General features: G+C 38.1%; 1 protein-coding gene across 5 annotated transcripts in view; it reads left to right on the top strand.

The window, feature by feature from the left end:
• The window catches only part of PRKD1 (protein kinase D1), a 317,005-nt gene that overhangs the window by 292,277 nt on the left and 9,805 nt on the right, over positions 1 to 14,923 (top strand). For all 5 annotated transcript variants that reach the window (XM_032404867.1, XM_032404869.1, XM_032404865.1 and 2 more), the window contains 3 exons: positions 2,282 to 2,443; positions 2,996 to 3,094; positions 4,003 to 4,270. In XM_032404867.1, the coding sequence (XP_032260758.1) occupies positions 2,282 to 2,443; positions 2,996 to 3,094; positions 4,003 to 4,270 (529 nt within the window). The remainder of the gene's footprint in view (positions 1 to 2,281; positions 2,444 to 2,995; positions 3,095 to 4,002; positions 4,271 to 14,923) is intronic.

Genomic DNA, 14,923 nt, shown 5'->3' with positions numbered 1-14,923 from the left:
CTTCTGTCTGTCTCCTGCTTTCCTATTCATTGTTCCTGCTCCCCACTCAGTCAACAAGGCCTTGGTCATTTAAGAAAGCCAAACTTGGGGCACCTACATGGCTCAGTCGGTTAAGCGTCTGACTTCCGCTCAGGTCATGATCTTGGGGTCCTGGGATCGAGCCCTGCATCAGGCTCCCAGCTCACGGGAAGTCTGCTTCTCCCTCTCCCTCTGCCTCTTCCCCTGCTTGTGCTCTGTCTCTCACTCTCAAATGAATAAATAAAATATTAAAAAAAAAAAAAAAAGAAAGAAAGCTAAACTCTCCAGAATACTGCTTAAATGCTTAAAGTTAGAGTAAATAGAAAAAAGAATCAGTTCAGAAGATACTCAAAGAGGAAGGTACACTTAGCACATTTCACAGTGGACTTGTCGCAGGAGAATCATAACTCAGGCAGGACTCTCATGTCATTCTTAAATCCTTTCCTGTCATCATTGATTTAAAAGAGGGCAGCTAAGATGCCTGGATATCCCAGGGGCTGGTAGTCTTTCTACTCCGTGTGGCTCCTGGATCCAGGAAGGGGATTCAAGACCATGTGACAGCCTGGGCACGGGCTCAGGTACGAGCAATGCTATCACTGGTCCTCCATACTGCATATCAAATGGACTCACAGAGTCCTTCATTAGCGTCTCCCACCTAACGATCTGGCACCCCCACAGTGGTCAAAGCCCAGCAGCTGTCCGGTCTTATTTGTAGCCAGTCAGGACAAATAAAGTAGTAGTGTTGTTCATCTCACTCTCTCTCCATGTACTTCAGCTCTGAAGCTAGAGGTTTAGTCTATCCTGAAGTAGACAGTTTTGACCAGTTAACAGTGTAACAGTTTCAGGAACAGTGACTCCAGCCCTCTGGAGGTGAAAGGCTTTGGGGTAGGAGTGTAGACATCTGTTCAGACCACATTCAGAAACTTGCTCTTCCCTGACCACATTAATGGTACAGGATTGGGCATCAAGGCACCAAAATCAAAAAGACCCATCAGGTGTCTGAGGCAGAATCAGCATGGCCCAATATGGGCAGGGCGTCCTGAGAGACGGGTTATCATCACGGGAGCTTTTGTCAGGCTCCGTATCCAGTTCACGCCAGACTCTCCTTGTCCGTGGGCAGAGGGAGATCGACAACCATGCAGACTCACCTGCGATCCCTTCTGCTACTCACCAGCCAGTACCCATCTGTGAGGTCTAAAGAGCGAGCTGTCTCAGGTTTCAAGAAGTTTGTGAAAATTTCGTTTTACGTGCACTTTTATCTCTGAAGGAGAATTTTTTTTCTAAAATCATTTATTTTTTTTTCTCTGTCCAGCTGTTAGTACATTTCAGTTAGTCCCTGATTTTTTCTTTAGGTAGTTTGTGTTCATGATGATTTTTTTTTTCTGTTTCTCGCTGAAATGTAAGTGGAATGTATAATAGTTCTTTTAATGTTAGGATTTTTTGTTGTTGTGCACAGAAGAAAAATAAAATAAAGGTCAGATGATTGAAGGCTTTGTTGATGACCCCACAGCAACGTTCAGACTGAAGCATCCTCACAAGGGTCCATCTAATGTTAAGAGTAATTTTACTTGACATATGTGACAATTAACATGTCAAGCCGAATGCATCCTCTCATTAGCCATTGCTTTATTGTGGAAATATTTATTGAGTGCTTGAGAACCACACAGGACTACCACGTGGCATGGGGTACCGAACAAAACATGGGCTCGATAATTTTTTTTTTTTTTTTGCTGTTTTCCTGGCAATCTTCACTCTGTATAGGAGCGTTGGTAGCAACTACCGCAGCTTCTCATAGCAGAACAATTCCAAAAGGTTTTGACTCATGTGCTTCCTCAGTGCCATCTGATGCGCTGCAAGTACAGACTTCATCTTGTCTACATTAACTTTCTATCAAGTGTGTAGAGATGGCCTAGTATGCTTATTTAGGGTGGTATGCTTAATATTGGAGATGATCCTGAGAAATTACAGATTTCTCAATATGGCATTCTAATTAAAACCTAATTAGCAATTCACTGTGCTGGAACTTAGGTTTTTCAGCATAGAAAAAAATAATTTCACTCTGCATAGAAAGTAAAGATATATTTCTTGGAGACATTATAATTTCAAAAATATAAGGCAGCACATGTGGAATTTAGAAATGTTAAAAATCTGAAGTGTGGGTTTCTCCATAGCTTTAAGCTTGAACAGTTTTATATAATCAGTGAGCTTGCCAAACAGTATCAAAAAACTCATTTTCTTCAAGTGCTTTATTTATCTTTAATAGAACCTTCATCACCCTGGTGTTGTAAATTTGGAGTGTATGTTTGAGACGCCTGAAAGAGTGTTTGTTGTTATGGAAAAACTCCATGGAGACATGCTGGAGATGATCTTGTCAAGTGAAAAGGGCAGGTTGCCAGAGCACATAACGAAGTTTTTAATTACTCAGGTAAGAAATCAATTAGAGACAGAAAAAAAAAGATAATATTCAATATCAAATGTTATCACTGTTTTACTGCAGCTTCCTAGCCTTGTTTAGTCCCTGAGTCCCAAGTCTGACTTATACTTGGAAAGGTGGCGGGGGCTTGTTGTATTATTTCGTTTCTATCTGTGGTCTCCAGAGTCCAGCATACCAAGTGAGTCATGCGTCTGTGGGCCCATGTATTAAAAGTACTCATGAAACTTTCAATTGCACAGTGACTGAGTCCTGGTTCTTTGAAACTATTCAAGAATGGGTCTCCCTGGAAGATATTACTGACATCTGTTATCTACACCTGTCTTGGTTGCTGTATCAATACCATAATATGCTACTCTTTCTGCTCACGTTTCCTTAGAAACCTGCCCTGTGAATTGAGCTCATTTCAGTGTCTTGGTGTAAAGAGGCTTAACTGTTCATTGTGGGTTTTCTCGTGGCCCTTCCAATTTATGTCCCAGTAGAAGACATTTAGAAATAAACTCATAGACCAAAATAAGATTATTTTGATGATTTTCTTCTCTCTAGATACTTGTGGCTTTGCGGCATCTTCACTTTAAAAATATCGTTCACTGTGACCTCAAACCAGAAAACGTGTTGCTGGCATCGGCAGATCCTTTCCCCCAGGCAAGTATGAAAGCCTCTCTTGGCAAAGCCAGCTGATGGCAGCCGGCTCCCCTGCAGGATTTTTCCTCAAAAGCTTTATTTGTTTCATGTTTTACCTGTTCGTTTTCATCCATTTGTCTCCTTCTTTGATCTTGGGGACTGCAGCTTTGTTACTCTGGCTTCTCAGTTCAGCCTGCCTGAGTGCAACACGTGCAGAGCCTCCTCATTGTGCTTGTTCAGCTGCTAGTGTAGACAGAGCCTGGGACACCGGCAGCCCCAGGCAGTGCTGAAAGCACTGGCCAGGGAGGGAGGAGAACACTGAAGAGTCCCAGGGACGGTGAAGTTCAGTGTTGTTCTGACGGGCAAGGGCAAACGTTTCTGCTTTTCCTCAACTCAGAGGATGGAAAACTACTGCACGTCTCCCCAGGGAACCTGCTATCCGAAGTGACCTAAGGCGGCTATCCGCCTTGCTTCCCTGACCTCTTCAGGTTCTGTCTAGGTTCCCAAGCAGAGCTGATTTTGAGGATCATCGTAGGTAATATGACAGGTCTCTATGCTGATCCTTCAACCTTTACTTATAATAAGCCCTTGCGTTCCAGATTTGCATGAGGTTTTTCTGCCTTGTAAAAGAGTATTACCCACTTCTGAGTATACATATTTTCACATTTATCTCTCAGTTTTGTGTTGGGGGGAAGGAAGGATGAATGTTTAGATGATTTTTTCAGGAATGAAAATATACTTTTGTACCAGTACTTCACCACTGTCTTCAGATATATAAAATGGAAAATAGCTATTACTTCTATCATGCACGAGAAATCTATACAATATATGTGAAGTATTCTAATTGTCGTTGACAGACCTGGGCTAAGACACACACAGACACACCATTTGTGACCTTACCGTTTCTGCAAACCATCTATTACCAACAGGTGAAACTTTGTGACTTTGGTTTTGCCCGGATCATTGGAGAAAAGTCTTTCCGGAGGTCAGTGGTGGGCACCCCAGCCTACCTGGCTCCTGAGGTCTTAAGGAACAAGGGCTATAACCGCTCTCTAGACATGTGGTCTGTTGGAGTCATCATCTATGTAAGCCTAAGTGGTACGTTCCCGTTCAATGAAGATGAAGACATACATGACCAAATCCAGAATGCAGCTTTCATGTATCCACCAAATCCCTGGAAGGAAATCTCTCACGAAGGTACTATCTCCCACTCAAAAATGATAATGGCTTAATGCTTAAGTGTTATACTATTAATTCAATTGTGAATTATTAAATTGATAAATGTTCATTGCAAATTGTCCACTGGAGTAGGGGCACAAGTTGTTAAGATGGATTAGGAAGGAGTAAAGGAAATGGAGACTGAAACATTTTCTGATGAAATGTCCATATTTTATAGAGAAATTGAGTGATACATGTTAAGAGACAAATGAAACAAAAAGAAATTGTTATTATTTTGGCATATTGCCTTAGAACTTATAAACGTTGTTGTAATGGAAACAGCTAATCTCTTCTAAGAGTAATCTTTACTAACCATATACCTGTTTCTGTATTAAGCACTTTATTAGGGACACACGAACTTTATAATGATAGTGATATTTTAATTATCATATTATATATTAGTATGCCAGTTCTTTGTGTGCTGATTTCCTTCATGTGACATTAGAATATATATGGTATTTTCTTTAGCGATTTCCCTGGTATTATATTTTTAGGTTGTTCCTATTTGATCCTTATATATAATTTCTATGTGTATCTCTGATTGATTTCTTTAGGATAGATTGCCTTGGCAGTGCTGCATTATTTAAAGTTAAACTCAAAAAAATCTTTCCTTCTTCTTAAAGAGAGAGAGAGTTTTAAAAGTGGGAGGGGCAATCAGGGCAGAGAAAATGGCACACCCAGTGCTGCGGAATTGAATAACCCAATGAACGTACTTTGGAGTTTATTTAATTCTCACAACAACCTATAAGATAAGTTTTACTGTTACACCTGGGTTTCAGGTAAGAGCACTGAGGCAAAAGAAGGGACACCACAGGCCGAAATCACAGAGCTAGTAAGTGGCAGAGCCAGAATTTATACCCAGACAATCTGCGCATACATTCTTTAACCACCACCGGTTAATGACCGGTCCTTCTTTAGTTTTTAGGCCATGTCTAGTTCTAAGTTTGTTCAGATCTTTCGCCACTTAAAAAGGCAAATACAGTCATGGATAAACATCTGTTCAATACCTGTTACTGAATGCGATGATGTAGAAATTGGAAAAGAATGTAGATAAACTGCCTGAGGTAATTAAGTTCTTAGACTACTGTTGGTATTAAATGGCAAGAGCTATCCATTATCAGGGCTTTGAGTTAATATTAGCAACAACCTTTAACATCCTCTAATTAGTTGTAAATCATAGCTGGATGGATATATCTTAAAGGAATCTGTGACCTACAAAAGAACTATCATGTAGCCGAAGCACTAATGAAATATTTAGGATAATTTAACAGAGACAAAAAGCAAAAGTATCATTATGTTTCCATTCCAGAAGGCAGAAAGGTGGAATTATCAAATAACCTTGTGACCAGTATCCTTGTTAGGAAACACTACCTTTAAATACGGTGAACCATTATGCTTGATACCTGCAGTCCAGAAATCCAGTAAAATGACTTGATATTGTTACCACAGTGCAAATTGGGAATACCTCGGAAGCCAGTCACATTTTCCTGTTATGCAGGAATAGGACATTGGGAAAATAGCCTCCACATTTTAAAATCTTTTTCTTGGAGTAGTGGAATAAATGATGCCCGCTCTCTGGTACTGTGGAAATGTGCTGGCCTAGCTGTGTTGATACAGCCTACTGAGGCCGGAATCGAACAGTTACAGACTGTGAATGTTTAATTATCACTGATAGTAGAGACAGAGACCTAAATATTAATGCCTCAAGGAACTGTTGTTGGGAAACCCCATATATATGTGTGCACAAAATTTGCAAAGAAAGAGATGTAGCATTTCAGAAAGAGAATTACATGGAAAATTTAAAAAGGCATTTATATTTGACCAGGAAGTACATATTTTACTTGCTGTACGTATTTCTAAGTGCTAAAAATTTCCTACCACTCAGACAAAGTGAAGTGGAGGCCAGCTCAGATAGACCCTCACTTTTCTAAATGACTCAAGTATCAGTTTGGGAATTAACTGGCCTCTCTCCTCAGTATCTTCTTCTGACTCATCCTTGCCTTTGAAGCACAAGAGTTGTTACTGCCTGCCACTTGAGGCTCTGGATGGCAAATGAGTTACCTAGCTGCTGGTGTATGAACAGAACTAATAGTCAAATATAAAAAAGTTAGTTAAAGATGTCATAATATTAGCTGAAGTGTTACAGAAGTAGTTACTGGCCTGGAGTCTATCCCACTATCTTGTTGAGAACAAATAATTCCCTCATGAAAAGTAATAACGGGCTGGTACGACATAATTTTAATCACATAGGAGCTGATAAATACACAAGCAAGCTGGTATTGGTAAAGGATGGTCACAACTGATACTAGTGAATTTTTAGTCACAGTATACTTTAAACCATACCAGACCACCATCCGGATACAAGGAAATAAAAATCTAAGCACCTCAGTGACTCTAAAATCAAAGGTAAGGAACAATAGTCAAGCAGTTGGATTTATCATCCTGTCTGCCATTCTCATTAGCCATCACTTAACCTTCTTTGAGCTTTGGTTCCTGCCTATATAGTGAGGTTGTAACAGAGACTGAATGAAATAAAGGATGTGAAAAGCATCTACAAAGGCAGGTGTGGGGTGAACCAAGGATTTTGATTTAGGAGGAGGCTAGAACACTAAGCTCTAAGCAATTGCTCTGGCGGGTAACCAAGAATTGATTGTATAATTTTAGAAATTATATGCAAACTGATGTGCATGTTTCCCAAGGATTCTTCAGACATATTTGTAGTTGTATTTTTTTTTCTTGGCATGAAAACGCAAAAGAAAAAAGACAGTTGTAGGGTCCTTGTAGCATACATAGATGGGTCAGAATGAAAAAATTCCTGGGTCATGCATTTTTTTCTGTTAGTGTAGAAATGTACCTGATATAATATAATGCTATATATTGGAGTACTGGAGTTATCATTGTGCCATTTGAACCTCACAACAATCCTCCAATATGTAACTTGTTTTAGTCTCTGTAATAGACAGAAACCAGAAAGGTTAAGTGCCTTGCCTAAAGTCACACAGTGGCAGGACTTGGATTTGAAATTATTTGCCTCCATTCTTTATATCATACATTGTTGTACATGAAAGGGTGCTTCTTTCTTATGGATTGATGTTTAGGACCCTATAGAGAATATTTTAAACTCATTCATTATTTTTGCTATGATAATAGAATAAGCCGAGTACTAGCATTCTGGAGATGTGCTTACTAATAATTTAGCAGTGAATTAATTAATCAGGACTCTTGTATGCAAATAATAGAAACCTATAACTAACTTAAGCAGAAGATAATTTATTGACTCACACAACTGGGAAGTCGAAAAGGTGAACCTCGTCTCTTTGGATCCGGTGGTTCAAGTGTCCTATTTCTCCATCTCTCATCATCTCCGCTTTACTTTATGATGGCTTCCTTCTCAGGTGACTCTTCATGTGATGCCAAGTGATCCCCGGCAGCCCCAGGCTTTACATGCTACTCATTGTACATGATCTCAGAGTGGAAGAATAATTATCTCTCAGTAGCCATAGAGTCTCTAAAAGGGGCACTGATTGGCTCTGCTTAAATCCTGTAATACCCTGGGAACAATCCCATTGTCACCGCAGGAGTGTGGCTTTGATTGGCCATATGGATGATGGAGAGCCTCTCCAGTTTGGAGAGTAAGCTCCTGCAGGGAAAGGATAGTAGGCTAAAAACAAACACAAAAGCATTAACAGATGTCCATTATAAAAATAGATTTTTTTGTGAATCAAGGTATGATTTGAAAAATGAGAAAAAAGTTGAGGAAAACTTAACTCACCAAATGTTACAGGTAAAAGGGAGATAAGAAAATTAAACTTTCAAAGAAAAAAATAATAGTAGCTAACACTTCTATAACATTTGCATTATAGCCAAGCACTTTACATATATGAACTCATTTAATCATCCCCAACCTTTGAGTAGATACTATAATTGTTTCCATTTGAAAGATGAAGTGGTGTAGACACAGAGGGTTAAGTGGTTTGCCTGAGTGGGGCCAGGGTGCAAATCCTGTCAGCTGGCTCCAAGGTAGATGCTCTTATCTACTACATTTACAGCCTCTTGATTATCCTTCTAATGGATTTTGCCATGCTGTCACATTAAATTTTAATATGCTTTCACCAGCTTAGAGCTACGGTAGCAACACAATTTTCAATAATGTCTTAAAATACAGGGAAACAAGATCATGTTGTGATAATGACCTGAGTTGAGAGCTCTTCCACTTAGTGTAACGGTGACCCCATCCAAGTTACTTACTCTCTTAGGTCTCAGTTTTCTTGTCTGAAATATGGTGACAGTAATTCCTAATTCACTGGGTTATATTAAGTATTAAATGAAATTATACTGCAAAGTGCTTAGCACAGTGATTGACATAGATAGAGTACCTTAAATATATGAACACTTTCTGTTTTCCAGTCACTTTACATGATCTATGTATCTGTCTTTATATGTGTATTTAGTTATACCCACACATGTATATAATTATGTAAAGTTATATATGTAACTAAACATATATTTAATTACAGTTATATATAGTTATTTATATATAGAACCAAATACACACATTATAAATACAGTTATACAAATATAACTAAATAAGAATGCATGTATACAATAAAACCCTCCAGAATGAGTCATATTACAAATAATTGCACAAGAGAAGACTTGAGGTAATCATGAGATGGGAGTTTGAGAACATTACAGTTCATTCTAAGCCAGCGTTGTGTATTTGTTTCATTTCCTCTTGTTTCATTTCATCATTGTGACTACTGGATGGGCATTTGACATCATCCAGTTTATCCATTATTACCCATCAGTGATTACACATGGCCTCACTCCCACCTCTAGCTTTATCACATGCTGAGTTCAGTTTGGCCCTCAACACATCCATCCTATGACCTTTCTCAGTTCCTTGAAAGGACTTGTGTACCTGTTTTAAAATATATACTTGATTAGGCAAATTTACTTTATCTTATAGAAAGAGCAGCCCATTTTCACTTAAACATTTTTTAGATAATCAGATGAAACTTAAGGAAAATGATGCCTTACTTGATCATGTGTCAATGTGCCCTTCCTTTCATTGCATTTTTAGCAATTCCAAAAGAACAAGAGATAGACCAGGCTATTCTCCATGTTTGGCACATCTGGTACAATAATAAGGGTAAATCTTGGATGGACATTGCCAAAACATCAGAAAATTGCAAACAAGACTCTGTCTATGACTTAAGAAGTAGATACCAGGGGTGTAAGGCTTAGAAATGGGAAATGGAAAAACTAGCTAATAGAACACAGGAATATTTGCAAGGAAAGGGATTTCTAATAATTTTGCCGAAGAACCTTCTTGATTATGGCTCATTTTAAACAACCTGTCATAGTCTAGCTCTAAGTCTGTAGCAGGCATTTTTTAACTTTGGCATGCCACCCTTTCATCAGAGGAGCTAGTTAAAAATGGAGATTCCCAGGCTCCACCCACATAAGCTGCAATCCTGCCCTGAGAATGTAAAAAGTCCACGGATCACACTTCCAAAAACGCTGCTCCAGAGCCCTGATCCTCTGAAGGACCTAACAGCTGAACAGTGCTCTAAAATTTTTTTTTCTAAAAAACTTTTTAAATAAATTCCCAGAATTTAAATTTAAATAAACCATAAAACTCCTCTCTAATTCCCAACCTCTTTTTGCATTCACATTTTCTTTATCAGATATTTAATATCAGGACATGTAATTTGTTCCAAATGTTAAATGTATTTCAATATACATTGTCATGAAAGTAGTAAGAATAGAAAAAGCTTCTTGACCAGTTTCTTTTGTGAAGAATACAAAAGAAAACATATAAACTCCAGGAAATACAGAAAGTTGTATAATAAAGTTATATACAATACATAATAAACTAACATGTGCCGTGATTTTGAGCAATTAAAGGAATGTGGGATAAGAGAATCCTTTTAACACATGAAAATTCTCCTTTGAATGGACATAGGTTTGGAAATTTTATATTATAGGTTATAGGGAATAGGAGGCAGGGATTATAATCTTACAGTTCATAATAGTTACATATAAGTTATTCCACATATTAATTTAAAATTTTAGATAACCTTTAGACCAAACATGTCTGACTTTATTATACTTACGCAAAAGAATGTAAATAATGAAACATCTACAATCCTGAGAAGGAGGAGAACAGAGAAGAGGTAAAGAGAACTCTAAGAGCCATAGCTTTCACAGAGTTCATATAAGATTCTGCCTAGGTGAACGGACTGAGTCATACAAATTTACCTGTATATGATTTAATATATAATTTAATCTTAAGAATTAATACTTGTGAATAAATATTACATATATGTATTGCGATAGATAGCTCATATTGTGTGCCAGGCACTGTTCTAAATTACAAAGGTGGCCAGTACATTAACTTAGGATAATCTCATTACTTGGGGGAAGGAGGACAATAAGGTCAAGAAAAAAATAAAATGATTCATTGTCCTTAATGGAAAGGAATCTGTTTGTTTTGTTTTCTTTTTTAAGGTGATTCTTCTCAAACTCTGTGATAAAGGACCAGTTTTATTTTATCTTAATTTCCAAACATATGGACCAGTACTTTGTAAAATAAAATAAATGTGACAGCAATATCATATTTCTATAAAAGTTTCCAAAGACTTTGTCTTACTTTCTGTACTTATCTCATTGTAGACCAATAAACAGTTCACAGATTTACAGTGATCCATGGACCTCCTCTGAGTAGCGCTGGTTTAAATCAGAAGAATTTTTTTTTTTAAGTAGTTAAAAGAGGTAATCTCTGGAGAGTGGGTCTCATAATGAGATGTGAGGTTTTTACTTTTCATTTTGAACTCCTTTTCCTGATTAATTTAGATCTTCTACCAAGTGCATGCAATACTTTTATTACAAAATAATCAAAGTGGGGCGCCTGGGTGGCTCGGTCAGTTAAGCGTCCGCCTCTTGATCTCAGCTCAGGTCTTGATCTCAGGGTCGTGGGTTCAAGTGCTATGTTGGGCTCCATGCTGGGCATGGAGCCTACTTTAAAAATATATAAAAAATAATAAAAATGAACAAAAGTGTGAGGGGGGAAAGAATGCTCCAGAAATAAATGGAGTACAACCTTTTATATAATTCTTCTGTGCATGGTCTAAAAATGTCTAAAATTTTAAATACACAGACAGTATATGTAATATTTTATATATAAGTATCATTCACTGAAGAGTGAGGGTTATGCTTCCTTTTCCTTAACACCAACCCTTGCATCGTGACTGGGCAGGTGAAGAAGACATAATAACCTTCACTCTCTAAACCTGTGTCCACACAAAGGAGAATTTTCAAGTGTGAAAGTCAAACAAATTCTCTTTTCCTAAATTCTTTCAGTTGCTCAGAATCATAACATACATCTTAAACTATTCTTTCTTATGTATGACCTTAGTAGGCAGCTTTTGTTTTCCCAAGATTTTACTCTTAGAGGAAGAAGGGAAGTGACATAGATAACCGAGTGATGTGGATTGTATAGCTGGTAAAGTGAGATATCATATCTGTTCCAGTGCAAGTCATCTCACCAGAACTATGACAAACCTGCAGCAATGGGAAAGCATTTATTAGAGTAAAAAGTACACTTCCATCATCAAACTGAATCGATGTGTTCAATTAGAGACACACAGTAAATCTGAGGAAGGTTAGTAATAGACTGTGAAGATCACCAGAGAAATTACTATTTTTTTTCTCTTCTGAGTTTTGATATTCCTTTATGTGCCATTAGGGAGGCAAGCAGGCAGTAATCAACACAGAGGCAACCTTGGAAATTGTCTCACAATGAGCCCCCAACCCCTGCAGACAGAGATCATGTTCTGTATTCGCAGGTGAAGTCTGAAGAAGCACCTCCTCTCAGATCACCTGCTGTGTTGTTACTGCTCAGCTTCAGAGTCACATGGTTAGTTGGTATTATCAAGAATTAAGAGCTGACATGAAGCTTTCACATTCCACATATAAGGGGAGGGGGGAGGAAACCCCTTGCTATGAATCCTATAGCTTGTCTTCAGTTCAGAATGATCAAATCATGATGATGCCCCAGTGACATAGGTTTTTTCCACTTGTGTACTCGATTAGCCTCAAGGTTAGTATTTCTGTCTCCTCCTTTCCCTGATAAGCATAGCTGTAATTTATTCTTCCAGTGAGTCTCAGTCCTGTGGTGAGATTTATGCACAGTGTAGAATATATGGCATCTCGAGTCATGGACTAGCTATCATAATATACCACTAAATTTATCAAAGCATCCCAATTTTACTTTAAAAGCAATTTTTACCATTCACTGTGGTTAATTCAAATAAAATTGGTCACAAGTGTGTTTTTCCCCCAGAAATTGAAGATGAAAAATACAGCCAGTACAAACACAAAGCAAAGCTAAATAAAAGCCTAGCACCAAGAATACCACATGGTATGTTTTCAAAATGAACAGTGTTCCAGAACGCTAAACACTTAAGTTGGAAGTAGCACTTTGCCATGAAAAGGAACCAGCTGTAGGTCCCTCTTGCACTACATATTGTTCAAAACAAAAAATAACCCCGTTGAAAATAAGCCTCGGGTAGATGAGACCCAGAAATCCAATGGTGTAAGAAACAAAAGAAAGACAATTGTCATTTTAATAATTAAACTCTGTTTGTAACAGTTTATGAGGATTGCAGATCCAGCAAGCCTGCTGAATATTAATGAATAGATTGATTTGTCAACATATTAGCACCACTGAGAGACATATCAGCACGGAGGAGATGTGAGGGGACGAGCTGGTGAACTGCTTCAAAAGGCTTGACTGAGTCCCAGGAAATTCTATCACGATTGGTAAACTAAAGTGAATTATGTGGGTTCGAACTTCCACGGGGTTTAATAATCCCCACTTGAAATTCTGGAGTTACTTACGTTTACTTTTTTTTTCTAAGCCATGCACTTCATTCAATAATAAGGAACTTTAAAATTGTGAGCAGTGATTTTCTTTTTAATCTAATAGAGTGAATTCTTTATTATGTATGTATGTGTACATATACATGTATTTCAAAATCCAAATGAGATAATATTTGAAAAGATGTACCACCAGGAAAGGAATTGTTTATTTTAATAGCGAGTAAGATAAAACGAATAGAATTTTCTCTAAAATGTGGTAATTTGTAGAAAGAAACTGCTGAGAAGTTTTAGCAAGAATATTGGCATGACAGGTGCTCAAAAATCGGCTGTTTATTTGTCCCCCCCAATTGAAGTGTTTCCTGTATATCTCAATTATAAAATTAAAATTTCACTTATGAATGTATATCATAGTTGAGTTGAAATATGACATCTGAAATGTCAGGGTAGAAGAACAGTAAAGTTTTAAGTATTCTGAGTTTGCTTTCTTCTATAATGACAACACAGAATACTTCAAAATACAGCATCTTAAAAATCTTACTTAACCCCTGTACTGCTCTATAGTTCAAGATATCGAGTAATTATCCAGAACATTCTTAAATTGCTTCAGTGATAGAAAATACAGAGTTTCATGAGGAGCCCTGTTTCTTCTGAATTTGACCCTTGCACAATGAGCAAAAATATCTCAGTGTTTATATCCACTGTTAGAACAAGCCAGCTCCTTTTTCCAAATAGAGGCTCATCTCAGAGGTTTGAAAGCAGCCATCATGTCACCCCTGAGCTTTGCTTCACTCCTCTCCTCTCCTCTCCTGTCCTCTCCTCTCCGGCAGTCAGCTTTTCCTTCACAGCCTCTTGTTCACTCTGGTCCAAACACTCTTATCTTCATTTATGTTCTTTTGAAATCGAACCCCAAAACTGTTCTCACTCAGGTTCCATGAGTCTAGTTAAGTGTAAAGTGATGTCACCACTTCCTCATGATAAAGAACACATTTCTTTTAGCATGACATAAAATCACAGTTGAGTTGGGAACAGTAAGTAAACAAGTGTTGAGTTTACTGTGGATTTAGAATCCTGAATTCTTTCTCAGAATGTTGTTGGTAAGCCAGGTTTTCCAATTCTGTACTTAGACCTTTCCTTGGGGGCGGGGGGGGGGGGGGAGGAAGTGGGACCTAAAAAGAGGACTTCGTTTCATTTGTCCCTTTTAAATGTTATCTTATTAGTACGGCCCATAGCTGCAGATACAGTTACTTTGGAACTTATTTGCGTAATCCAATTTGCTTGCTCTTCCTGTTGGCATCCTCTGAATCCTAAAACCCTTCTGTGTCTTCATTGCAGAATACTGAACCAGATAGGGCTGAGGACAGATACCTTTCTCTATGTTTAGAGACCTTTCTCTATGTTTACATCCATCCATTCAGGGGCCCTTTAGGTGATATTAACCAATTATTAACTCCTGTCAATGTTCTCATAGCTCTAGTTCCTTGCTACTTAAAATGTGGTCTAAGGTTCTTCCCGGGATCCACTAAACCATAGATTCTGAGGTTTTACCCCAGATCTACCAAATCAGAATCTTCAGTGTAGGATCCCTGGATTATTCATATGCATGTAAAAGTCTGAGAAGCACGGCTTGGCAGAGTTGTTCTCAACGATAGCTGCACATACTAGCAAACACTTGAGATACTTCTAAAAATACTGATACCTGGAAGCCCCTCCCTAAAGATTTTCACTTGAACCTGCGGCTTGAGTATT

Source organism: Phoca vitulina, unplaced genomic scaffold, assembly GCF_004348235.1.
Source record: "Phoca vitulina isolate PV1807 unplaced genomic scaffold, GSC_HSeal_1.0 scaffold7, whole genome shotgun sequence".
NCBI lineage: Eukaryota > Metazoa > Chordata > Mammalia > Carnivora > Phocidae > Phoca > Phoca vitulina.
This window is presented reverse-complemented; position numbering and strand designations above follow the sequence as displayed.